General features: G+C 48.0%; 2 protein-coding genes across 4 annotated transcripts in view; one reads left to right on the forward strand and one right to left on the reverse strand.

Moving 5' to 3' along the window:
• Qtgal (queuosine-tRNA galactosyltransferase) overlaps positions 1 to 19,695 on the forward strand; it is a 58,413-nt gene extending 38,718 nt beyond the window's left edge. The window contains exons 7-13 of one of the 3 annotated variants that reach the window (XM_029483329.2): positions 6,734 to 6,829; positions 7,612 to 7,736; positions 13,116 to 13,251; positions 13,353 to 13,421; positions 13,779 to 13,853; positions 17,397 to 17,490; positions 19,263 to 19,695. In XM_029483329.2, coding sequence (XP_029339189.1) covers positions 6,734 to 6,829; positions 7,612 to 7,736; positions 13,116 to 13,251; positions 13,353 to 13,421; positions 13,779 to 13,853; positions 17,397 to 17,477 — 582 coding nt within the window. In that variant the 3' untranslated portion in view covers positions 17,478 to 17,490; positions 19,263 to 19,695. Of the gene's footprint in view, positions 1 to 6,733; positions 6,830 to 7,611; positions 7,737 to 13,115; positions 13,252 to 13,352; positions 13,422 to 13,778; positions 16,046 to 17,396; positions 17,491 to 19,262 lie in introns of those variants that run through there. The other 2 variants (XM_021178458.3, XM_085829338.1) reach the window with 2 other exon arrangements.
• Positions 19,696 to 19,929: 234 nt separating this feature from the next.
• Positions 19,930 to 27,046, reverse strand: part of Tbcd (tubulin folding cofactor D) — a 163,210-nt gene continuing 156,093 nt past the window's right edge. Inside the window, exons 35-39 of the mRNA XM_021178456.3 lie at positions 26,554 to 26,643; positions 25,838 to 25,925; positions 25,164 to 25,273; positions 23,510 to 23,594; positions 19,930 to 20,178 (exon numbers count right to left, since the gene is read on the reverse strand). Coding sequence (XP_021034115.1) covers positions 20,161 to 20,178; positions 23,510 to 23,594; positions 25,164 to 25,273; positions 25,838 to 25,925; positions 26,554 to 26,643 — 391 coding nt within the window. The 3' untranslated portion in view covers positions 19,930 to 20,160. The remainder of the gene's footprint in view (positions 20,179 to 23,509; positions 23,595 to 25,163; positions 25,274 to 25,837; positions 25,926 to 26,553; positions 26,644 to 27,046) is intronic.

The following is a 27,046-nucleotide window of genomic DNA, read 5'->3' on the forward strand; positions in this document are numbered from 1 at the left end:
TTCTGTTGTGTCCTGCAGGGTGGCTTTCTTCTCTTTCTTTCCCTGTGAGGAAGGAGCCTTATGAGATCCTCAGGTACCCAGGCCAGGTATCCCGTTGCCTTCCTTGGGGGCTGGGGAATGTGGACAGCCTCTGCACTGAGGATTTGAGCAAGGCTGGCCTGTGTCCACTATTCTCCCCCTGTCCCCAAAGTAGCAAAGGTAGAAAAAGAGGTTATAAAGTGACCAGGTGCCCCACACCCACCTCTTGCTCACCAGCAGGGATAACTTGCTTTATAGCATCCCCAAAGCTTCCAAAGGTTGGGTTTCTGGTAGGGCAACTCTGAGCTTCTCATAGTGAGTCATAGGCCTAATAACATCTGTCTCTTGAGGGAAAATATGGTCCTGAGTCAGTTGGTCAGGGACTCTGGTCCTCTCAAGCTTTCTGGTTAAGATAGGCTTGCTGTAGTAGTAAGAAGGAATGATCAGACAGGGCTGTTTTATATCCCATTAGGGTCTGAGGTAAAGGGAGATATATGTGCTTGGAGTGAATCACCTGCTGCCCTTTTGGGGACCCAGCTTACTGCCACTGCCATTTTACACCATGACAGGTGAAATCATCGGATTAATCTCAGAATAAATAAACGGCAGTTTTACAGGATGATAAAACCAATAATGAGCAAGTTTCTAAGGCATTTAAAGCCTTGTAAGTGCTGTCTTGTCAGAAACCAAACCTTAAATCCTCCGAGCAGAAACAAGTTCTCGGGTTAGCACTTACCTGAAGGGACAGAGTCCCTGGAGCTGCCGCCCACACAGCCAGGATGAATAAATCTCCAGGGCTCGGTGGATTGCTCTGACTTGGTGCATCCTGTATTGCCAAGTCCACCACCCTTCAGCTGTTCAGTGCACGTGTTCACATGTGGGCTGTACCTGACGTGTGTGTCTGTGTGTCTGTGTGTGTGTTTGAAGTATGTGTGGTGTTTGCTTACGTTTTTGTGTGGTCAGGAATGTGAGAGCATAATTTTACAGGCTGATGTACTACTGCAGTCAACTTCATCCAGCCTGGACCAAGTTCAGCATCCCTTCAAGATAAGAGCCACAAAGAGGCTAGGAGCAGAAGGAACACATCTCAAAGTAGTAAAGGCTGTGCGTCATAGATACTGAGTGGGGAAAACTGAAAAAATGTGTAAAATTGATGGTGTAGCAAGGGTATCCAAGGTATTCATTTTTAAGTAAAGTGCATGAAAGTCTAATGAGCAGTAAAGCAAGAGAAAGGAAAGGGATGTAAGTAAGTAATGAAAAAGTCAGGTTGGTTATTTCTGCTTGCACCCAATATTATCCCATTCTTAAAAGACACCCCGAAACACTTAGGACTCCAAAACATGGTAAATGTGATGGGTTGTATGTGCTCAGGGAGTGGCACTATTAGGAGGTGTGGCCTTATTGGAGTAGGTGTGTCACTGTGGGTGTGGGCTTTCAGACCCTCATTCTAGCTGCCTGGAAGCCAGTATTCTGCTAGCAGCCTTCAGAAGGAGATGCAGACAGTAAGTCACTGTGTTAAGAAGTAGGCGCAGGAGCTGGAGAGTTGGCACAGGGGTCAAGCACACTTGTTCTTGCGGAGGACCTGGGTTTAATTCCTGCACCCATATGATGACTCACAACCACCTGTAACTCCAGTTCCTGTCCATCTGATGCCCTCTTCCAACCCCAGTGGATAGGAGGCAGGAACATGGTGCACGTACATAGGCAAAATATTCACACACATAAAATAATTTTAAAAAATTAGAGCAGGTGTGGTAGTGCACACCTTTAGTGCCAGCACCTTGGTGGCAGAGGCAAGTGGATCTCTGTGAATTCGAGATGAGCCTGGTCTACATAGTGAGGACAGCCAAAGCTACATAATGAGACCCTGTCTCCAAAAAAAAAAAAAAAAAAAAAAAAAAAAGGCAAAAAGTAGAGGTTGGAAGTGGAGGGAGGAAGCAAAATAAAGAGACAGGGGCTGTTGTCTGTAAAGGACAGTTACAGATTGAATCTAGAAATCTGAAGATGGATGCTTTGGGGGTTCTATTGTCTATGGCTCAGTTTTGGAGCATATAGATCTATCTTGTTTAAGCATCTCCACATGTGGCATTTCAATGTGGGTGGAGGGTACCAGAACTACCAGGTACTTAAGCCCTTGATCAGAACCTGGAAGAAATACCTTTCTCTTCCAACATGACTCTTAGGGACTAGAGATGGCCAAGTAGGACCTGATTCTGAAGGCACTGAGGGAAGAAGGCTTTTATAGCAATGATGCTGGCATGACAAACTTAATTCTCTTCCATTTTGGCGGAGGAGGAATGGATGGAAAGAAATCGACATCTTTGTCTCAAACAAAAAAAGACAATTTACCTCCCTTTTTTTTTTTTTTGACATTCATTTCTTTGGAACAAAGCCGGAGGTTGTCGCTCCAGCAAGGACTGAAGCAGCTGTCAGAGAGGTGGGAACTTGACTATCGAGGAGGATCTCTGTATTATGGGATGTGGCGTGGGGGTTTGAATAAAATGCCCTCCATACATCAAGAAGGAGTGGCCCTTTTGAGAGTTGATGCCTTTATGGAGTAGGTGTGGCTTTGTTAGAGGAAGCAGGTCACTAGTGGGTGGGCTTTGAGGTATCAGAAGATCAAAGCCAGGCCTAGTGGCTCACACTGACATCCTGCTGCCTGCTGATCTGGATGTAGAAGGCTTAGCACCATGGCTGCCTGCACACTGCCATGATTCCTGCCAGGATGATAATGGACTTTAAACCTTTGAAAGTGTAAGCCAGCCCCACTTTTTTCTTTATAAGAAGTGCCATGGTCCTGGTGTCTCTTCACAGCAATAGAAACCCTAACTAGGACAGGTGGTCACCGCTGATCTCAAGCCTGCTTAGCCACCATAGCCTGGAACCTAGCCACCTTCACTACTCAAGTGGACACCACCACTACAGAGAGTTGTTTGAGGGTTGTGACGGTAAGGTGGTCACTATGCCAGAAGATATCCCTAGACCCTTGCTGCTGTGCTGGGAAGGTAGCAGAAAAGCGGACTATTAGCAGGGCAGACTCCTGCCGTAGGCGGTGCCGGTATATCTTCCTTGCAAGGACTGTGGCCTTTTCCTCCATCCAGGGAAGTCGTCCTAGAGATACCCCAGCCCTCTCACTACGGTCTCCTTTGAGCTGAATTTCACTTATTTATTTTGAGGTAGAGCACCATGTAGCCCAGGTTGGCCTTAAACCCCTGACCTTCTATCAGTAGCCTTCTCAGTGTTGAGATCACAACGGTGTGGTTTTAAAACTGTTTAAACGTTGATTTGATTGATGGATGGACTGATAGCTTCTGTGTGTGAGCGTGCTCCTGCCGTTATCCACATGTGGAGGTCACAGAACAGCTTGGGAGAGACTGTTTTCTCCTACCGTGTCGGTTTCCAGAGACTGGAATCAAGTCCTCAGGCTTGGTGGCAAAGACCTTTCTCCATTGAGCACAGTTTTTGAATTTTTCTTTTTATTATTATTTTTATTCATCTATTCATATGTGTGTGTACATGGCATGCCACTGCACCTCACAAGTGCTTAGGCGTGTGTTACCACATCCAGCAAGATCAGGCTGTTCTTTCCTGCTAGTCTTTTGTCCTGGGATCAGCTGAGGCTGGGCCCAGACCACAGAGAGTCAAGGCAAATCATAAACACGTGATGTCATATCAGTGTGATGGGTGCAGTGACATAAACAGGTGATGTCATGTCAGTGTGATGGGTACATTGACAGAAAGCCCTGTCAGTGTGATGGGTAGTGACATCATAAACACTGATGTCATGTCAGTGTGATGGGTGCAGTGACGTCATAAACACGTGATGTCATGTCAGTGTGATGGGTACGGGGACGGAAGCCCTAGGGAGGGTGTCCCAGGGAACCATGAACATCTGGCCAGGGGGTTGGCTGCTGAGGAGCAGCACAGGGGAAAGCACAGTTGTGTCCCAAGTGCACAGCAAACCCAAAAGTGGGGAGCAGCGGCAGCTCCGAGCTCACCTGAGTGCCATGCTCACCACACCTGTGAGTGACATCTCAGCTGATCCTTCTGACAGCCCAAGGCTCTCCTTGGCAGGGCACTGGCATTTGCCAAATGCACCAGCATCTGTTTAGGTTCTTGTCCTCAATCTGTTCCTGGTACAATTATCCCAGGGTAAATGCCACCTGCTTGTACGGTATGGTTCTCTTCTGTGACAGCTAAACTCAGTTCACTAGCATTTTGTTGGCTCTGTTCATAAGGAACGCTGCTTTCTTATGATTTCCCCCCCTCCCCTGCCCCCTGGCTCTGATAGCCAGTGATTTAGAAAGGCTCAACTGTTTTGAAAGAGTTTGTGAGAGTTTTGAAAGAGTTTGTCGGATCTTTAAGCATTTGTTAGTGTACACGGGAGAACCACGTGGCCTGGGCTTCTCTGTGGGAAGACTCAAGTTTCAAGCTCATTAGAAATGGCTCAGGTTTTCTGACTTAAGTCAGTTCTGATACTCTGCTTCCTTATCTAGTCATTGCTGCTTCCTTTCATGCTACTTCAAGTTTCTCTGTTTGCAGTTAAAAGCAGTGTGTGTTCTGTTGGTTCCCATATACAGCTTCACCGTCTTACATAAACAGAGGGATTCCCTACTGTGCTTAGCAATGCAGAGTGGTGACCTGTGTACTGGCTATTTTTGTGTCAACTTGACACAGCTGGAGTTATCACAGAGAAAGGAGCTTCAGTTGAGGAAATGCCTCCATGAGATCCAACTGTAAGGCATTTTCTCAATTAGTGATCAAGGGGGAAAGGCCCCTTGTGGGTGGGACCATCTCTGGGATGGTAGTCTTGGGTTCTATAAGAGAGTAGGCTGAGCAAGCCAGGGGAAGCAAGCCAGTAAAGAACATCCCTCCATGGCCTCTGCATCAGCTCCTGCTTTCTGACCTGTCTGAGTTCCAGTCCTGACTTCCTTTGGTGATGAACAGCAGCATGGAAGTGTAAGCCGAATAAACCCTTTCCTCCCCAACTTGCTTCTTGGTCATGATGTTTGTGCAGGAATAGAAACCCTGACTAAGACAAATTGGTACCAGCAGAGTGGGGTATTCCTGTGACAACCTGACCATGTTTTGGGGAGGACTGTGGAAGGACTTTGGAACTTTGGGCTTGAATATCCATTGATTGTTAAGAGCTCTGTCAGATGTTTTGTAGGAGCTTGGAAGATAATGTTGAGAACAGTGCAGAAGATGGAGGCCTGACTTGTGAAATTTCAGAGGGAAAATTAAAGACTCTTTTCAGGGCCATTGCTGTTTTGATTGTGAAGATTTTGTAGTTCTGGTTAGCTGGGGCTGAAGAATCAGCTGTGATTAACAAGATACCAGAACTACTAAAGCAAAAACTTTGCATTACTGGGACTATTGATGCTGGTTAGCTGGAGCTAAGAAATTAGCGGTGATTAAGAAGAGACCAGCATCGTTGAGGTGACATCTTCTGGGAAGTGTTTTCTGAAAGCACAAAGAGGCTGTGTTCCAGAGATAGGCAAGGTTGTACTCCTTCTGCAGTGGGACTTGGTAATGTGTAAGGGTCACCCAGGTGGTACTGGTTTTGAAGGCATGAAGGGGTCACACAGCAGCTCAGGCTCGGCACTGTGAGAGGCCATGGAAGGCCATTGGTGAAGTTGCAGCCTCAGTTGTAATTGAAGGCCCAGGACTGAAGGGGTCATGCAGTGTTTTGGAGATGCCAGTACCATGAGATGACCACCAAGAGCAGCAGCAGCAGTGGAGTACAGGCATCTGGAGCCCAGAGGACGACATGTGTGCTACAGAGGGCATGGCTGGAGAAGTGACCCAAGCCCTTGGAGGAGCCCAGAAGATCGTGAGTTGGATCCCAGACGTTGGACGGTTGGAGATTGATTTTTGCTTTGATTTTGACTGTGCCCTGATATTTTCCCTCTTGAAGGAAGAAACTGTTTTAGTGGAGCCCACAGTTAAGAGACTTTTAATTGTAAAAAGACTTTGGATTTTATATTTTAAAGAGATTAAAATTTTAAGAATATGTAAAGACTGTGGGACTTTTAAAGTTATTTAGATCTTGGGGATGAATAAGAATGTAAGGGTTGAGGCTTACTAGTGATGTGTTTGTGTGTCAAGTTGACAAGGGGTCAATTGTACTGGCTATTTTTGTGTCAACTTGACACAGCTGGAGTTATCACAGAGAAAGGAGCTTCAGTTGAGGAAATGCCTCCATGAGATCCAACTGTAAGGCATTTTCTCAATTAGTGATCAAGGGGGAAAGGCCCCTTGTGGGTGGGACCATCTCTGGGATGGTAGTCTTGGGTTCTATAAGAGAGTAGGCTGAGCAAGCCAGGGGAAGCAAGCCAGTAAAGAACATCCTTCCATGGCCTCTGCATCAGCTCCTGCTTTCTGACCTGTCTGAGTTCCAGTCCTGACTTCCTTTGGTGATGAACAGCAGCATGGAAGTGTAAGCCGAATAAACCCTTTCCTCCCCAACTTGCTTCTTGGTCATGATGTTTGTGCAGGAATAGAAACCCTGACTAAGACAACCTGGAAGTGGCCTCCGTTAATTTCCACCCATTCGTCATGTGGGCTAATCTCTATAGAGCACTTCAGACCCTTATTTCCACCAAAGAAGGAGCATAAACTCTTGTCACTCTCTTAATGTTGGAAGCAGCAGGTTGTAGGTTGTTTATAACGTGCCGTTCTTTTCTATTTGTGTCACGGGTGTAATCCCTCTTAGGTGTTCACCTCCCATGGCCCCACGGTGATCATGCCTACCTGGTTCTGCTCTCGAGCCTGGTTCTCCCACGTGGGCCCATTTGATGAAGGAGGCCAGGTAAGTGCCAACCGGTAGACTTTGGGCTATTTGTGGGTTCCCCTAGGTTGGGGAGGCGCCTGTATAGCACCTCTAGGGCCAACGTTTGGGAAATTCAGCCTCTTTCCAGCACTCCTGTTTCCTGGTTCTTGTCTCAACATCGCCCCCTTCTGCTTTTGGTGATGAAAGTACAGCCTGGCAACAGACCACCCTGTGGGTAATATTCTAACTCCCTTTTATCTCAGCCTTCTTTGCATTCTGACTCACCCAGTCTCTCCCACGGTCAGCATCTCATTGAGGGCCTCCCGGGAAGCGAGCTTATTCACCCCTTTTTCTCCACTCTCAAGGCCATGCAGCTCAGAAGCCACTCTGTGCTCACTGATCGATTATCCCATGGTTCTTTCTGTTGATTGTTTGCCCCAAGACCTTTTCTGACCCACAAAGTAGAATTTAAGGCAGAACTGGGTCTTGGGACCCTCAACTAGCCTACCTTCTGCTTTACCCTCCAATCGTCTTACAGTTCATTTCTTACCTGCTGAGAAAAACTAATCTCCATTTCTCTCTTGTGACCCACATCACCCTAAGTATCAGAGCAGACTCTTTTCTTTTATTGAGGCAAAATCTGGCTGTGGTGCCAGGTTGAGCACTGGCTTCTGGGTTTAAGCAATCCCATGAGCTCTGCCTCCCAGATACCGGGGCCACACGTGCCACCATACTTGGCTCTAAGCAAAACACCCTTCCATAGCATCTGATGGCATGGGTCAGTATCCAGCTTGGTGAGAACTGTCCTCTGGCTTTTGCAGGGTGTTCCAGAGGATCTGCTGTTCTTCTATGAGCACCTCAGGAAGGGCGGTGGCGTCTTCCGGGTGGACCACAGCCTGCTACTCTACCGATACCACCTATATGCAGCCACACATTCGGTCCTTGAGTAAGTAGGGCATACCAGGTTCTGGAAACATCTGGAATGGTCCAAGAACAGGTGAGGTGCAGGTACAGCCAGGCCTAGATCACTTGTGAGTCACTCGTGCGACTAGGCCCAGGGCTGGTGGAGTCAGGGCTTGTGATGGCAGGGTATAGGCCATGCCACTGGGCAGGTTAAGGTGGGGTCAGAGTATACTGTGTCACCCTTGTGGGAAGTCCTTCAAGGCTGCTGGATGTCCTGTTCCACAGAGGTCAGGAAACATCAATGCAAAAGCCAAACACCAGTTTTCCTGAATGTGTGAGGCGAAGGCTTGCTCTCCACTTCGTTCTCATTTGCTCCAAACTAGCATGGCTCTCCATGGGACCCAAGAAGTCTTCTGACAAACCAACAGTCCTCACGGTGGAGGGAGTTGTCAAACAGTGGCTGAGCTATGCCTCCATAGCTGATGATCCACTTTCACTTTTCTTTGGCTAGCCAATTGTCCTTTGTCCTCCAAGTCCATTGGTTAAAGATGTGGACAGGGTAAAAGAGGGTGGATTCGTTAACTCTTCAGTCTGTCCTGTGTATGAGACACTTATATCAGCCACCTCACTATGAAGTGAGCTGTGCCTGTGCTAGGAGACTGTCCCCTCTACAGCCCATGGGCACTGGGGGAAGTGGCCCCCGGGAACCTTATTGCCCAAACCACAGATTTATAGTCGTGTACTTACAGCTGCAAAGCGGCAGTGGTAACGTTCTTAGCCTGGTTGGAGCCGTCTGAGTGGGAGTTCCCTCGCGAGTGTCTTACATCTACCACCAGGCTTCAGTGTGCAGCATCTCAGTGACTCTGGGGTCCCTGGACCTTGGACCTTTACCATTTACAAGATTCAGCTTCATGTACACCAGAACTTGCCCTCCTTGTACCTGAACGTCATCACAGCTTTGGAGGAGCATCTTGCAGGGCTGCTGTCAGGAGGCAGACACTGGTGGGACCAGCTCGTAGGAAAGATGCTCAGAGGACATGGCAGTTCTGAGCCTGTGAGCATCTCAAACACAGTTGAAACCCACAGACAGACGCACATGTAGTGCAGACTTAATCAGTCCCTTTTGCCACTCGCAAACATAGAGAAGATTGTAGCAGCCCTGCAGACTAGCAAGGCACTAAGAGTCCTGTACTTAGCTGTGGAATCTGTCTTAGTAAATTTTAAAGAGTTTTACCTTCAGCAACCAAAGTGTTAAGTTAGAAACTATTTCAGTATCTTGAAAAATCTAATATGTGGAAATTAAGTAACCAAAGGAAAAATCACAAAGGAAATTAGAAAAACTTGTATAGGCTACAGCCTTCAGCATGAGTCGGTGAAACTGCAGGCAATGCAGGAGACGTGAGGGATAGAAGGGGTAAAGCTGGAATGCAGGCAAGATTGGTGTCAAAATAAAACAGGGAATTAACAATACTAGCCACCCCACAGACATCTGACCAAAAAGTAAAAATTTTCATTTAGTACTTTAAGAACATTCACAAAAGATAGCCCGGGGGGGGGGGGGTATGAGGGACTTTTGGGATAGCATTGGAAATGTAAATGAGGAAAATACCTAATTAAAAAAAAAAAGATAGCCAGGCCAGGGGATTTTCTGGGGTATCCTATAGCATGATTAAGGAAGAAGTTCTATCAGTCTTACCAAGATCTTATCAAGATCATTTTAGGAAGCAGAGGAGGAAGCTGCTGGGTTTTGGGAGGTAAACTAGGCTCAGTGCTTTGGAACATGAGGTGTACAAGAGACAGAGTGGAAGACGATGCTCATCACTCTTCATTCCAGCTGCAGTCACATGATGGTAGGAGCAGCAGCGCACATGAAACAGATACACAGCAAGACTACAAATGTTTAAAAAATCAACTAGAATGGTTTACATCATCCTGTATTAAGTCTTAAACACAGCACTGTTCAAGGAAGGAGCCCCTTCCCACGGTCCTCTGCTAGAGGTGGAGTGTGTGACATAGCCCCGTGGCAGCTGTCTGGGCACCACACTGCAGCTGTTTCTGGATGCCAATTCTGCTGGCTGGTGAAGCGCTGGGCATCGATCTTACATCATGATTTTGTAGGTTGTACGAGCGTGAGATGCCTGGAGATCACATCATGTGGCCATGTGTGTAAGGGAGGTCCTTCCCATGCTGCTGTGTGAAGCTCAAGCCACCTGGGTGGTGACTTGTAGCCCACCCAGGTGGCGCCCATCATGTCTCTCAGTAGAGCAGCCCGTGTGTACAGAGCTCACTCCTTTGTGTTTGCACAGTAAGCTTTGCCACCCACAGCACAAAAATAAGTGATCTAATGTAAGTTTCTGTGTTGGATTAAAGTCTTTACGCTGTGGGCTGCGGCACCTCCCAGGATAAAAGCTGTAATTACAACCTGAGGCTTGCTTGAGAGTTGATTTTGTCCAAACCTCAGGTGGCAGTGTCTTGATTCTGTCATTTTTAAAGTTCAAAATGACCTGAATCTGTGTCATTTCTCTTTATATATATGTGGAGTACTTCATATGCCAAAGGACACAAGAATAGTATCCTCAGGAAGCCAAACATTCCTTAAACTTGTGAGTGGCTGAACCCAGTATGTTGTCACGGCATCCCTGTAACCTTTTCTGATGTGTCACCTCGCAGATCATGTGTGTTTAGCCTTTTACAGTACACGTGCTGCAAACTGTTTGCTTCCTGGTATCACCTTGTTCCCGTGGCAGTATGATTCAGGGCTTAAAGAGAACCAGATAAGGCCCTTTCTCCAGATGAGTGTAGAGCAACAAGATGAATCTCAGAAGTGGGAAGGGGGGATTAGACATGATACCACTAGTGTCCTAATCCTTGGCATCCAGCCTGAGACTGCCTATTCTGTGTTGTGGTACCTGACAGGATCAGTGGGTTGTCCCCTGTGTTCCCCTAGCAAGGTTCTTAAAGCCTCTTTTTCTGACCACAGATGCTGCTGGTCATTGGGCTTCCCCCACCCCCACCCCCATCCCAGTACTCCATGAGCTGGTACAGTGCTGCCGCTATGATGTTTCAGCCTCTTCCCAGAAAGTTCCAGAAAGTCACACATACCGATTCAGGAAAACCCATCCCTTAGCTATTTCTTAGCAAGAGGAGATGGATGTGCTAGGTGCCAGATGTCCTGTTCTCTAGGCAGACTCCTGGGAGAAGCAAGACCAGTGCAGGATGTTCCTCCCTTTTTATAACTGCCTGCATCCTATGGTAGAGACCACCTAGTAAAATTCAGGATGCTAAGAGCCTTACAGGCCTAGAGCCCAGTACTGGTGGACATGTTTGCAATTCCTTTATAAGATAAATCATTAGTGCCCAGTGTTTTAGAGAAGCAAGTTGACTTCACTCTATAGTTAAACCCACCATCCTGCAAGTGAGTTTCATAGGTTGATTATGTGAACTTATGCAAGGTTTTTCTTCCACAGAGACCTTCAATAGACCCAGCCAGGGTGTGTGTAGGATGTCCCCAACACATGACATGGACTGTGCTTAGTCTCTACCAGGAGCTGTTGTTGCACATGTTTACTTACCATTGTGCATGCCATATAACATGTGCAGAAATGCTCATGGGTGTTCCCTGCACATGTGCCCGCATACCACACAAGCACATTGTAAATAGACTCCTGGATTTGATGCACATATATGCATATGTAGATCATGCCTTGCTCAGGCACTGAACAAAACAGACCTCTTGTAGGGACCAAGGCCCTCAGGTGGTCCTCAAAAGGTCAGGTAAGGACAAGCAGCCCTCTGGACAGGGCTGAGATGACAGAGGGAGCCTAGTAGTCCCTGCTATATCTCCTGTGTTTGTGTAGCCTCCTCAAGGGCTTGAAGGCAGAAGGGAAGAGAGAGACCCTTGTGGCCAGGACGGGGTAGGAGGTTTGCCTGCTGGTGCACCACAGGGCCTGAGCAGCCCGTGCCTGGATTTCCCTCACACTCACCCACATTTAGGCAGAACAGATGCCCCAAAAGGCAAGTCTTGCTTTTTTGCCTTTGACTCTGCCTTGCTCCTGTCTGGTACCATCACACTAAGGTTTGCTGAGGGATAGAAATCAGAAGGGCCTTTCTTGGCTTCACAGTGGTGAAGTATCTCCTCCTTGCATGAAGCCTTTGAGATCAAGGTTCTCACTCTGAAAGTCTTCCGTGTCCTTGAGTGATAGTATGGCTGCAGTGAGATATACTGTATGGAGCTGAAGTGTGGCTTATTTGTGACTTTCTCATTGAAGGGGGGCACTACAGCCTCAGACAGGACTGGCTGGGGTTCATAACTAGATGCTATTCACTTAATGTGGTTCCCCAAAACCCCTAGGGAATCCCCTACCAAAATCACTGACTAAGCTCAGCACAACCCTAATTAGAATGTTTAACTTGGGAGGTCTCAGGAAAATGCCGAGCAAGCAAAACATGCTCTGATGTAGGTAGTGACATAATAGGTACAGCCCCGCATACAAGGACCATTCCCCCAAAGGACAAGGATGCAAGGGTCTGGGCAGAGATTAGAGCTCAGGGGGCCTGAGAAGAAACAAGCCCTGGAGATCTGCATCCAAGGCCTGCTGCCTGGGAGCAAATCTGTGTTCAGAAAAGGACATCTTTGGGGTTGTCTGAGGTAAGGGACAGCCTGAGGCAGAAAGTTTACCTTCTAATGTGAACATGACTTTTTATGCAGACCTTTCTTCTGAGTATTGACTAAGCTGAGAAATCAGACCTGTGTTGTTGGGTCTACTGCAAATCCCTTTTCACTTTCTAACTCAAAAGGACTAGTTTCACATGGAGAATGTGGGCCTGGAGAGATGACTCTGCCAGTGAAGTGCTTGCTGCAGAAACATGAGGACCTGAATTAAATTCCTAGCATCTACATTAAAAGCTAGAATGGCAACACACACCTTAATCCTCAAGGGAAGCAGGAAGATTCCTGGAGCTTGTTGCTAGCTAGTCTTGCTGAATTGGTGAGCTCCAGCTCACCCCATCTCAAAAAGCAAGGTGAAGGGTGCTAAAGATACGTGATGCCAGCCATTGGCTTTGCACAAACCCTCATATATGTAGACGTAGCTGCTAGATACTGAAGCCACTCATGTGCTAGAACTGACAGCTATGGAGAGAGAAGCCCCATCCATCAGGTCTACATTGCCATCTAGAAAGCAGGACAAGTATGGATGGCCAAAGCTTCCCAGAGGGCATTGGTTCACATGGTGGTCCATGGTGACTTCTTGCTATGAGAGGTGGCAAAAGAACAGAGCTAGATCTTGGATATGGTTTAGATGTGGTGTGCACTCAGCCCTAAACAGGGTGTGCCACTCACCTCTATCCCCAGGCCAATGGTTGAGGTGGCACTGGAGCCCACACACTTGGCCACTTAAGCTTCCCTCTTTATCGGCTACAGGATGACCATCTGGACGCACCGTGTCCACTTCCTAGAGGAACAAGTCCTACCTCACTGGAAGTCCTTCACCATCTGGAATGCAGGCAAGCAGGGGCGTAAGTTATACCGCAGCCTGACTGCAGCCAGCCGGCACAAGGTAGAGCCTGTTCCTCATTATCCTGTTGGCCATTATTCTGATCACATTTTTATCTTATAGCCCCCACTGCCATCTAACTGCTGGCCCATGTTCACCCCCAGGTAGTGGCCTTCTGTGATGTTGATGAGAACAAAATCAGGAAGGGCTTCTACTGCTACGAAGACTCTCAGGTGTGTAGCCATGTGGTGGAGTGCCAAAGCCCCTTACAGGGAAGAGTCTTCAATACCATGCCAGTTTTCCCTTACACTCACGTGGACTCTGCCCCCGTCCTTGGGGAAATGGCTACATATTCCTTCACTCTGGGTCTCAATGTTGGCCCTCCCGAGTTGGTTCTTCGTATGGCTATCAGGTGGCTGGGGCTGCCAGAACCCGGGCTATAACCACCTGTCCTGTCCTGATTGGCCCAAGACCCCCCATCTGCTACTTGATCACCAGCTACTGTGAGCAGAGGCTGTGGCTAGTACAGGTCTCAAGGAGTTCCTTCTGTGTGAAGCCCTAATGACTTATGGCTGGTATCATCTCTGTAGGAAAGACCCAAGCCAAAGATCCCCATCCTGCATTTCCAAGCTGCCCAGTCTCCCTTTGTCATCTGTGTGAAGCTGGTGAGTATTGGCTATGGGTGCAGGGCTCCTGGATATCAGCTCTCCCATTCTGATCATATGAGCCAAACCAAGGAAAAGACCCAACAATGGGCCCCGGGACATAGCCCACTACCTTATTGTAAATCAAATGTTACCTTGTGGCCATAAGGACACCCTGAACTAGGTTAGAGGCCATTGCTGCTGCTCTGTAGGCTGGATGCAGCTGGGGAGTAGCTGCTTGTGGGTACTAGGGATGGGGTGGTGGTGAGGTGGGTAACAACCTTATAAAGCTCTTTTCATTCTTTCCTTTAAACACTGAAAGCTATTGTTCTGAGCCCAGCCACCATGTTCAAGGTGCCGTGGTTCATGCTACTCAAAGGGCAGTCTTGCCCACATATAATAGCTTGGTGGTGACCAGTAGGGCCACAGGACCTTCCTTGGGTTCACCTGGCTTCTCTGCCTTTGGTCATGTGGGCATAGGTGCCAACCACTCTGTTTTGTGCAAACTGAGGTTTCTGTGGTCAGTGCAAAAAAGAATCTCATAGTCTCTCCAAGGAATTGGGTCTCCCAACAGCTGTGCCAAGCTGAAGATGGCCAAACCACGTGTCTTGCTGGAGCTAAGGCTAGACTTATCTACTCTGAACACTGTTCCTTGGCAGGTCAAGCCTATGGCAGACATCCCCTCAGGAGACTCAGCTCTTCGGATGTTATTCCCAGAACTCTTTTAAGATGGTGACATTAACTGATTTTATGATGACGGTATAGTGTCCTGCTTAGGAATTTCTCCCCTGTAAGAAACATCATGTGCATTCAGACAGCATCCATCACAGGTCCATCTGGAAGGGGTGTACGTTGGACAGTGGAGGGTCCTCCAGGGCACTGACCATGTGGACTCCTGCTGGTCAGCAGCCCCATTTCCTGTCCACAGTTCTTCCTCGCTGTAGTAAGAGGGCTTCCACAGTTTTTCCTCACTGTAGTAAGAGGGCTGTCTTTACACTAAGAAGCTCCTGGGTGCATCTTGTAGCAGAGCTAAAGCAGGCCTTGCACATCAGTCACTCTTGTCAGACTACATGTGCGTACCATTGGCCTCTGAAAACAGTAGGGGTCGTCATCATTCCTGCCGCCCAGGACAGTCTTGCTTCTAAAGATCTGTGATGAGTTGTGTACAATTTGCTTGACACTTTTGGTTCTTGAGTAGTTCTTCTCGTTCAAAATCCTGGTGGGAATTTCCAGACGCCTACCAGGTGAGAGGGCATGGCCATCCTGAATGTCAGCAGCCCCGGGACAAGGTGTCACCAGTTCCAAGAATAACTGTGTCACCCTGTCTATTGCCCTCGGCAAAGGCAGCTGCAGAGGTCTGCCACAGTTCTTAGGTCATGGCGCAGATAGTAGGTGGTGGGCCATGCTGTTGAGGTGGTGGAGGACACAGGTCAGACTTCAGCCTGTGTTTCAACCCTTGGCTTCCAGTCTGTGACAGCTCATTTCAGGTCACAGCAGGGTTGCAGACCCCCAGAACATGTGTCTGTCTGTCTGTCTGTCTCCTATAGAGTGATGTCACACAGCAGCAAATGACTAACAGCCACACATCGGACAGGCAGAAATAGCATTAAGCTGGAGACACTATGAGAGTGGAAAGCCCCTCCTTTGCTCTGTATCTTCTAGCAGTCTACGGCATTTCTCTTCACACAGTGAGGAAGACAGACCTACCTGGGATGTGCAGTGTTTTGAACGCTCTTCCGTTTGTGTGCATGCGTGGTTTTGTATGTGCTGGTGGAGCAGCTCACTGCCTTCCAGTGCTTCATCATCAAGACAGGCTCTCCCACTGAGCCAGGAACATCCTGATTCAGCAAGACAAGCCGGCCAAGGGGTGTACGCTGGACAGTGGAGGCCCAAGGGGTCCTTGCATTCTGACTTCCCACTCCTGGGATTGCAGGTGTATCCCACCACACCCAGCCTTTACAATGATGCTAGAGATTGAATGGAAGTCCTCACATATGTACAGCAAGTACTCTGGAGTTTTAATTTAAAAACTGATATTTTCTCCATTTAGAGTAACTTATACTATTTGACTTTTCCCCTGGTGAAAGTTTGATTCATTCTGAGATGGCTATTCTTGATCATAACAGTTTACAGAGCACTGCCCATATCTGTATCAGGGCTTTTGCTTCTTATTTGTATCTGTGATTCAATGAGAGGTTACTTTGGTAGAAAGACTAGGAATCCCAAGTTTGCTTTTTTGTTCATCTGATTGTCTCAGCCTCACGTATTGGGCAGCCCGTTCTCCTGCTAGGGAATGTGCTGGCTAAGACCGTCATCTCCATCCCTGGGTCTCTTTCTACCAATTACCTGATCGCAATCCAGTATCTTACACAGAGGGAAGCTATTCTTCCTTATTCCAGAATTTTTCTCACATTTTTCAACTACTGTATTGTGACCCATGATACAGAGAGAAAATGCCTCAACACAGATGAGCAAGCACTGGCCTGTAGGTGACAGTGGGAGCACTGTGCAGACACACAACTGTCTGCTTTCCACTTCTGGTGTATGGACTCCCAACTTTTTGTTCTTATGTCTGGTTCTTCTCAGCACCTCTGTATGAGCATCCACTGTGTAGACTATTGGATCTTGTTGGCAGGTCAGGGCCCTGGCTTGTGGGAGTCCTCTCTAGCCCTCAGTTGTCATTCATGCTGCTGTGAGCTCCCATTTCTCTGGTTTATCCCAGAAGAGAAGTAGAAGTCAGGTTGAACATCTCCAAAGACCACCTGTGTGGACAGACGGACTGTTTCTGCCCTTTTGGAGAGCTCTCTTGCTGTGGTTGTGGAAATGTCTCTGACCTCTCCTGGCCCAAGCCTGACGCTTCTCTGAATGTGGGGAAAGGAGAGGTGAGGGAAAAGAGGAAGGGGAGTAGGTGTGGCCACTGTGGACATTTCTGATTTTCCAGGCAGAATGTTTTTCACTTCCACCACTGGAACCGGTGGGACAAGGTAGAGTCAGGGTCACAGCCTAGCTTAGAGACCTCTTGCGCTGGTCAAAGGACAGGTACCTGACTTAAGAGGGACAGAGTAGTTCCCACATCCTGCCAGATGGCCCTAGACTCCCATATGCCAATAGTTGGGCTGCTCTTCAGCAAGATGATGGGCTTTGCTCCTGTCAGGGACTGGGAGATGACAGGTAAGGGGAATCAGAGGGTGGGTGCTTGGTGCTTGGCAGATATGGAGTACATAAGTTACCTGAGTAGACAGAAGGAAAGGTGAATCAGCCCTTACCATCTGAGAGTGGCTTAAATGCCTTCTGTGGTGGGCTAACACCAGGTGGCAAAGGCACCTTTCAGTACCTCACTGCTGTTGATGACCAACACAACATAAAACAGCAGCCCTGGCTTCTGCTCTCAGTGACCTCTGGTTCCCTTCAGGCCCCTTCCCTAACTGTAGAGGATCAGAAGTTCATTGTGAGCCACCTAACAGGTAGATTAAGTAGGCCTAATCCCAGCCCCTGAGCTGAGGCTTTGCAAGAGTCCAGAGAGCAAGAGGAAGCCTGACTGAGCTGGGTCTTCTCTCCCCCAAGGACCTCACAGGAGGTGAGTTTGAAGACAACCTGAAGTCGCTGCACTTGCAAGAAGGCCGGGACTTCGTCCATTTCAGCTGAGGCTGCCGCCTAGGTGGGTGTTCACTGCAACGCCTGTAAGCTCTGAGCCTTGTCTGTTCTGCCTCCCTGTCATACAGACCACTCTTAGTCTCTGCTTCCTCCAGCGTCTCCCCTCACATCTACTGCATTAATTTTCACCCATTCGTTTCTGCTACATAACTTGAGGCTTAAATTTTCCGAGCACCACTTTAGGCAAATTTCCTATATTTGGTAACTTTCACCAGCTATCTGGTAATTTTTTTTTAAAAACTATGTTTTCTTTTTAGTAACAGGAACCTGCAAAACGTTCTGGGTTCTAGAAATGTCTATTAAGCTAAGCTTTTCTTCATTCTGAAACCATCTGTACTAGCTACCTTCCTTACTGCTGTGACCAAATACCAAATACTACCTCATGGTCTGAGGGCCCAGCGTGGTGGGGAAGGTGTGACGGTGGGGGTTGTTCCCAGCCAGGGATCTTCACCTTCTCATATCTTAGTGGAGCAGGCAGTAGAGAGGGGGCCAGAAGCAAGGCTCAAGGCTCCAGACCTCAAGCTGTATCCTCCAGTGGCCACTCCTTCAACTAGGCCCTATTTCCAAAGGGTCCCAACAACTGGGACAAAATGTTCAAACATGAGCCTGTCAGAGGCATTTCACATTAAAATGATAAATTAACTTTAATACATCTAACTTCTCAACTTAAGTGATCAAGATCTTGATTGGTCCCAGGCCTTGATCTTCTTGAGTTAGGTTGTTTATTGACACACCTACTGAGTTACTTTGTAGCTCGGGCTGGTCTTGAATTCAACTCCCTCTTCAGCTCCTGAATGATGGGCTGCACGTGTGTGCCTGGCCTAACCTTGTTACATTCAGACTTCCATGGTTAGGAGCTCTAACAACCTTCTGCTCAGGAGACCATGGCACCCCCCTCTCCAGTGTCCTGCCTTCCCAGATCTTGCATGTCAGACCTCCAGTCCTATTGCTTTGCTTTTGGTAAACTGTTCTTCCATATTTCTGGAATTACTGGCAGAGTTGGATCTTGGTGATGGGCTGTTCTCCCTGTTTGTGAACATTGGCTTCATCCTCTGAGAGGTTGTATCTTCCTGTCTTGGAATTACCTGGGCTTTTCAACATAGGAGTCTGGGGGACTCGCTGGATGTCTCCTCTTTAAGACCCAGCAAGAGCCACACAGCTTCTTCCTGTGAGGACATTTTTCCATCCACCAGTTGGGAAGGCACAGCTAAGGACCCAGTTTTATCAGGTCTCTTTTGGCCTTTTATCTACCCCACCCTAGGCTTAGGAACCTGGTCTTGGGCACAATGGCCCTAGCTACTTTCTTCCTGCTCATAATTCATAGTGTTCACAGGAGGCCAAGTGAACACTCTTGTGTGGGCACACACCTATATGGCCGCCTGCCCAAACATGCCCACTGGAGAGCTTTCCTGACTCCTTTGTACCTAGACACTCACAGGCCACACTGCTCTGTGCTGAGTCTAACATTATCACTCAGCATTATTGCCCTAATGGACCATCCTGGTCACACCAGTTGTCACGATACCTGGAGAGGTGGGATCCTCCTAAGTACCTCAGTGGAAACCCTTCCTGTTGAGGTCTTTCCAGCCCACCAGGCATCCAGTGGGGACAGTTGCCTATAGTGAGATATACATGCAGAGGTGGCTAGCTGGGAACAAAATCCTTTACGTCAACCATTAAATCTCACTGAAAGGGGCATTGATCTCCATGTCTTAAAATGTTGAGTTTGGAATTGTGTTTTAAAATAATACTAAATTAGTTAATTCTCTTTCCCAGCAGACAAGACATCGAAGCCTGTCTCACACATGGCCTCGTCAGCTGATCTCAGCCAGGCTTTCTTCTGCTCCCAAGAGAAAATGCTGAGCCTAGGAAAGAGGTGTTTGAGACTGGAATGAAGTGTGAACCAGGCCCGCAGGCCCCTAGAAGTCCCTGCCACCAGGGCAGCAGAGCAATCCTGCAGACCCAGGCCTGGAAAGTGGCTCCCAGTAGAGGCAGCAGCCTGTGTACTTTCAAGTCTGGCTATTACACTGAGGGGACACATACTACCACGACTTGGCTTGAGGCCCTGGCCACTTTACTGTGAGCTGTAACCTTGAATTCTGCCCATCCACAACAGCTTAATGAGCCTCAGGCGTCAGATACAAAGAGGCAGAGGAGGCAGACATGGGACTCCCACAGCAGGACAGGTAGGCATGCAGGCCCTGGGACCAGAGGTGCCATCCATATGCCCACAGGGATGCTGGCTTCTGATGATCTCTTGCTCAGACCATTGTAGCATTGTTGGTGACTTGGCTGGCCGAGCAGCCTGTCACTTCATCTGCTACACCAGGGTGTGAAACGCCCCTCATGCTACAGGAATCACACAGCAAAGCACTGAAGGGGAGGGAGCCACAGCAGATCCTCCAGCTCCTTGTGCACAGACGTCCCAGAGATAGGCAGAGGCTGTGTGATACATGATTTAATGAGAAGCACGTCTGTGTGACAGCAAACGTATGGGCAGTCCCGGCCACCAGAGCAGAGCACGCATGAGGAATTACTGCTCTCCGGAGATGGCCTCCCAATCCATCTAGCAGCAGGTGCTACCTTCCTCAGATGTCTGTGGCACCAAGTTTCCATGATGGTAAAGCTTTTTGTGGAGCCTCAGGGCGAGACATCCCAGCTAGGTAGGCAAGGCTCAGCTTCCTGGAATAGGCTGTGAAGAGACATGGCAACATCAGGCTGGTTGCCACCTCACCCTCTCTTGATAGATGGCTAAAGTCTGCCATGTCCCAGAATCCTGGCAGCTTGAATTGTGTAGTAATAGCTCTGTGGCCTTGTCAGAGTACATTAATAAACTGTTCGAATATGTTTAAACTTTTCTAACAATGTAAAGGGCAGAGTTAAACTGAAGTTCACCTTGCATAAGGGACCAAGACTACACCATGGCCCCATCTCTTGTCACCACTCCTAGAGCAACACCTATGTATCTCTCATATGGCTCCTGCAGGGGGAAGCCCTGGGAAGACTTGGGCACACAGAGAGGAAAAAACAAAACCTCTTACAACATGACACAGACATGACAGGAGCTCAGGCACAAAGCTGACAAGAGTAAGTTAAGAAGCTGACCAGCGAGACCATGCCGGCTAAATTCCAAGACCTCAGGGTTAGAACAAGCCAGTTTCAGACAGGGCTCTGCAGCTGGAGGTCACAGCCAGGGATAACGTAATGTGTCAAGAAAGAGTGCTGGCCCCAGGGTAATCAGGGACAGAAGAACAGAGCTGTGAAACAAGTTAACAGGGTAGGAAATGAAATTCAGATAAGGAGGAAAGAAACATTAAACAGGAAGGCCAAATAGGAAACAAAGATGATGGATGTAAACTTGTCTGTAATTATGCAGTAAACATGAATTCATGAAACACTAATTAATAAAGATTTAAAATGATATTAAGGCACAATCTTGACTATAACATTCATAGACATTGACAGTGTGACAGGAACCAGATGTCGCCACACTAACAGCAAAAGAGACGTCAAGAGTTGTAACACAGTTTCAAAATGCACCCCACCCCAAAGTTTAAACATAATTAAAGGACACTCGAGACAAATGCAAAACATTAATTCCTCAGCAGATGGAGTAAAATGACAAAAATGTGTACTAATGGGTCTGGTGTCTTACTCAATACAGAGAGAGTTTCACAACTGAAGTTGTTTCTCAGAATGTCAGAGAACTGAGACCCCCATCCTGAAACTGGAGAGAGCATATGAGACACAGAACCTAGCAAAGTCCACCACAAGGCATATATGCCCCTGCATAAGCTGGAGAATACCACTCAAGGGGGCTTCCAAGGCTTACCTCATGAGATCTGAAAAACATCCACTCACACCCAGCAAGGAAGAAAAGAGTCACCTCTTTCAGGCACACCAGAACCAGGTCTACTAGCTCCTAGGCCAGGTGGGCCATGCCAACAACTGGGAGGCTGCAGGCTAGGCCCAGCCTGAGGTTAGATACTGGCTGGCTGATTAGAATATTCCTCTCCCCAACTCACCCGAAGCCCTCCAGTATACTGCTGGGCTCCAGAAGGACTCAAGTTCTGTAAGGGCAGGGAGCCTAAGGTCAAGGGTGGAAATAGATGGAAAGACCCTTAGGTCTATAACAGCCAACATCTAAGAGCCCCTTCCAGGAAGAAAAGCAAGCCCACACACTGCTGTCCATTTGATCAGCACATCTACTTGTTAACAAAGGTGTGTATAAGCTATGAAAAGCACAACTCGGAGAGACAGCTTCTGCCATGAAGATGGGATTATCAAGCTAAGCTCACCAGGAAGGTGAGCTGTGGAGAGCATACAGGAGCTGGATGGGATGGATGTGGTGGTTTAAGTGACAATGGCCCCCACAGGCTCACATGTGAATACCCTGTCCCTAGCTGGTGGAACTGTTTGGGAAGGATTTGGAAGTGTGGTTTTCTTGGAGGAGGTGTGTCACTGGGAGTGGTTTTGAGGTTTCAAAGGATTCCATTTCCAGTGAGCTCTGCTTCCTGTCTGTGGATCAAGATGTGAGCTCTCAGCTGCTCCTATTGCCATGTCTTTGCTCTGCCATTAGGAGACTAGCCCTCTGAAAGTGTAATCACAAGGAAGTGCTTTCTTTTCTTAAGTTGCCTTTGTCATGGTATTTTGTCACAGCAGTCAAAAGGTAAAATATAACCTAGCTAGGGTGTCGGGAGGGGATCAGGAGGAGCTGCAGAAGGACGAACTAAAAGTCATTAAACTGGCACGTGAACTTTCTAAGCAGAGATGCAAGTGGCACATGAACTGGAGACCAATCACACAGACCGAATCTCCATCTGTAGGACTCATAGGTGACCTTCCAAGGGCACATAAGCCCAGGGAGTGTTGGGGCCTAGTGTCAATCAGAGACCTTAGCTCCCAAAACAGTCCCAGGCCAACCTGGCTGGTAGAATGTAAACTGACAAACTAGTTCTGAGAGTTTAAACCAAGGATCAAGAGCACAGACAATCTTGGACAGAATAAAACTGCAGAAGAGACATGGTGAGCACCATGGGTGTTGTGGAATCCACACCTCTTCCGTCATACAGTTGTACTGACTTACAGATTGAGAGTATGATCCAGCATATAAAAGAGACTCCAAAGTGCAGTCGCTTGACAGTGGTGGTGACAAGGCCCTGATCATCTGGGGATTGGGGCCAGCTGACAAAGCATAAAGTGACCTTCCCTTCACACAATAGTTTGTCCCAAGTAAACTGAATTTCTCTATAAAGAGTTGGTACATAGAGCTTTCAGAAACAGCAGACTGGCTGCCTGCATGTGCTGACTAGTTTTATGGCAACTTGACACAAGCTAGAGTCATTTGGGAACCCATTGTGGGTGGAGCCACCCTCAGCTGGTGGTGCTGGGTACAAAAACACTACATAACCTTATAGTAGACCACAACACAAAGGTATTAAAAGCATTAAGCTGGGAGCATATTTCTAGGATGAAAAGTCAATATATAGAATTTTTTTAAATCCCCATACACAGACTGACCCTAAAACACAGGAAGAGAGCCCAGGAACACAACAGATTACAGCTTTCATGACAACTTAAAGTGCAACACCAGGACAAGGTCCTCAGAAACACTAAACATACCAAGGCCAAGCTAGATGAAGAAGACAGGCCTTAGCACAGGCAGCCAGGAAGGAAATGGAAATGGAAGCCTGATGGGACAGGGGTCCTTAGAGGGACAGAGCCCCTAACAGGATGTACATCAAGGCAGGGAAGGGGGAGGGAACTACAGCCTCTTCCCACATTCCTAGAAGACAGAAGCTGAACTAGAAGACAGCGTGTGGCCTCCAACAATTAGACGACATCATGCAGCCAGCACACTATAAAGACAGAACTTGCCTGCCCTGACAGCGGAAGGAGCTCTCCCAGTTGGTCTGGAGAAAGTAACAGCAGCAATGAATAATGACTGTGGGACTCTGTTTACTTTAGACCTGAACTGCAGGCAACACAGGTGCCATGTGTCCTCAGAATACTACAAGTAGTACCTTTGGAACCAGCTGGGGTCTGGGCACGCCAAGAAGGTCACACAGGCGATTCCGCTGTTCTCTTACAACTGGAAGCTCTGCGTCCCTGTGGAGGAAAACATTTGAGTCCCCTGTGCCATGTGGTTCAGCTCCCCCACCCCTTGAGATCTGGCGGGCATGGGGTAAGACCCCGTCCCCCAGAGTAGACACCAGGAGAACCTAGCTCTTTCACAGGACTAAGCCACACCCCATTCTAGGGGCATACAGAAGAAATGCTACCTCGGGCTAAGAGGGCTTCAGGAGCGCTTTATTAGAATTTATCTGTTGACTGCTTTCATTGCAGTAATATGCTGTTAAGTACTAAGCATGTTTTTCTCTATATGTAAAATTAGTTTAAAAAAAACACACACACACAAAAAAACCCCAGCTTCTCTGAAAACCAGGTGTTGTACTCTGGCAGAGGAGCAGAGTTCCTAGCATCCATGTAGGTAGCTCACAACTCTGCAACCCCAGCTCCAGGGGAATTGCACACCCTTTTCTGGCATCCCCAGGCAACTGCACAAACATGCACACAAGCCCTGGCAAACAGCCACACATGCATACATAGTATTAGAGATTCACAGCTGTCCTTACTCAAGCTGAGTTTATTAGAAAGTTGGAAGCAGTGTCCACTGTCCTGAGGTTTGACCACTGTCTCCTCAGAAGGCACCAAGTTGAGCTCCTACTGACAGCAAAGATCTTGAAGTGCACTCTGGCCTTCCAGGTCCCCACAGCTCTTTATCTAGGCAGGAAGCCATACCCTAGCATGAGCTCCCTGGGGAGGTCGCTGTTCTAAGGGGCATGAAAATACCACAAACCCTGACTTGCTGAAGCAACCTGGCCAATCCAAGCAGACCTACCAGTATCTGAGGTCAGCAATCCCCCTCTCCATTAGTTTGAGGGGACAGTGTCCAAAGGCAGTAGCAGTAATCTGCGCTACCTGGCTGTGCCTCCCAAATAGTACAGAATGGTGACAAGCCAGCTCGAAGTACACCTGTGCACAGGTGATAGTTCCATATATGTGATTGTATGTGCTTGGCAGTACATACATATGTGATTATATGAGCAGCTACATGTAAGTGATCATGTATGCAAACCTGCATATAAGTATGTACAGGGCCATGCATGTGTACAGTGCCTGGATTCCGTGTTGTAAGTTCTTGCTGTTGTGACCGTAACTGTTTCTAAATCCAGGCTAGAACACCTGTGAATCACACCCACAGGCTGTGGAATCACACCCACAGGCTGTACACCACTACCATCTCGTCTGCACCTCTTGACTTTGGAGACAAGTCTCTAAGTTCATTAGAACAGAGGAAAGACCACGAAGTCCTTGCAGCAGCAAAATGACAGTAGCTAGCTGACATCCACTTGGTGGCATGCTATATTCCAGTTCCTGAGAAACACCAACTTCTGACCAGCAGGGGTCTGACCCACTCTGCCCACCTTGCTCACAGGAAGAGAAAAGCAACTGCACATTAAACATTTCCCACCTAAGTTCCCAGGATGTGTCCTCAGCCTTGTGGAAAGTTGTTAGATGGCCCTGAGCTGTTGAGGGTTGGAAATAGCTCCCCTTTCCATCCAAAGCTACAAGGATGGGAGAAAGTGGCGCCAGGCGAAGGCAGGCCCTACTCACCAGGCTGTGTCACTGAGCACTGACATGACCTCATCAAGCACCTCGGCATCTACCAGGTCGCTGTAGGTAAGCACCATCTCATAGACCTGGCTCGCTGTGCTCTTCCGGATCTGGAATGAGAACAGCAGGTCAACGGGAGGAAAGCCCCTCACCACTTAGAGAGCACAATGACAGGAGGAAGATGAACTTAGTTCCCCACAGCCCAGTTACTTCTGATTCAAGACATGCTCATCAGAAGGTGCAGTAGGAACTCCTACAAGGGAATCTTTTGGTTATTTCTATAACGCTATCTCTTTTGGTTATTTCCTGTGACATACTACTTCACATGAGATCTGATCTTCCTCTGGCAATGTGTGTTTCTGACAAACAGGCTGAGCTGTGGGGTCATCCCACTCTACCTCAGAAGACGACAGGACAGGTTCTCGGACTTCCTAACCCCGGGCTGAGATGCCCCACCCTCAGCAGTGCTTCCCATGCTCTCCCCATCCAGCACCAGCACCAGCACCCGTGTTCCTTTCATACAAACACCAACCAGTTGACTGCCCACACCTGGAACCCATCTCACCAGTGCTTCCTTCAAAGCCCTCCTGACATGCACTCATCTTTAAAGGCCACATGTAAGGACAGTCCTGGGTCCCAGGCAGGTGGCCTTGAGGTGGGGCAGACACACTTACCACAGGGAAAGGGTGGCCAAGGAGGAGGAACAGCTGAAGAAGAACCTTCTTTCTCACATCACCATTGAACTGCACCATCCCACAGAGCCTGCAGGAGACCCACGGGTGACATGGAGCTGCGCCACACTCATGCTGTTACCCAAGGACCCAAGACACACGGGAGACCCAGAAAGTACACAGCATGAACTTGAGTCATGTGCGTATCTATGTACAGGTCTGTGTGATATGCACTAGTGCATTATAGACTAATATGCTTCCATGTGCTCACCTATACATGGTGAGATCTTTGTGCTAGCATGTGCATGCTTGTGTACCCAGATACCTGCATCCCCATGTGTGCATGTTTTTATATCTATGTGATTGCCAGTACATGACCAGTTAACTGTACTAACATGTACATGCCCATGTTCCCAGATTCCTGCACTAGTATAGGTTTATTCTCTGTCCTGTGATGGCCTTTGAGCCAGTCAGGTGCCAGAGTGAGTGACAGATGTACATGATGAACCAATGAGAGATGTGGCTTTCCTTTAGCTTTTTTCCTTTTTTGGTCAATCCCTTCAAACCACTGCTGATAGGAGTGGTCTGACCTTTCTTTCCCATAATGAACACATAAACACTCCATTTTAAAGAGCTTTGTAGTTAAAACTTTATCTCCCACCAGGAACCACCAAGTCCCTCTTATTTCTGTCTCCACCCAGGAACACTTAAAAACTCACACTGCAATGCTTGACCGAAGTTTCTGGATGTCTTTTGACTTCTTGATTTCTTCCTTACAAAGTGTGAGCAACTTCACACAAAAGGGGTGGCTTGAAGGAAAAGACATTATTGTAAGTCCACCTTTCACAGGAACACAGAGCAGTATGAGGCACACTGTTGTGGCGTCTGTGCTGGGATGTGTGACATCACCTGTCTCTTTAGTTTCCAAAATTCATGGGAGAGATATAGTCAACAACTGGGCAGGCAGGCCCTGGCACAGTCACGATGTGACATATCCAAGTGACCCAGCCCAACAGAAAAGACACTACCAACAAGTGCTACCATGTGGAAAGAAACCATGTGATGGGCCTAGGTTACAGAGGAGTCCTAGTCAGCCCCAATGATAATATGAATATGGGGCTGCTATACTCCAGGACAGTCCAGGACAGCAGCTCCCAGGTCACCCTGCCTGGTCCAGGTCACAGGAGTCTAGTCCTTCCCTGACTAGCTCCC

Source organism: Mus caroli, unplaced genomic scaffold, assembly GCF_978045245.1.
Source record: "Mus caroli unplaced genomic scaffold, Mus_caroli_1 scaffold_13, whole genome shotgun sequence".
NCBI classification, from domain to species: domain Eukaryota; kingdom Metazoa; phylum Chordata; class Mammalia; order Rodentia; family Muridae; genus Mus; species Mus caroli.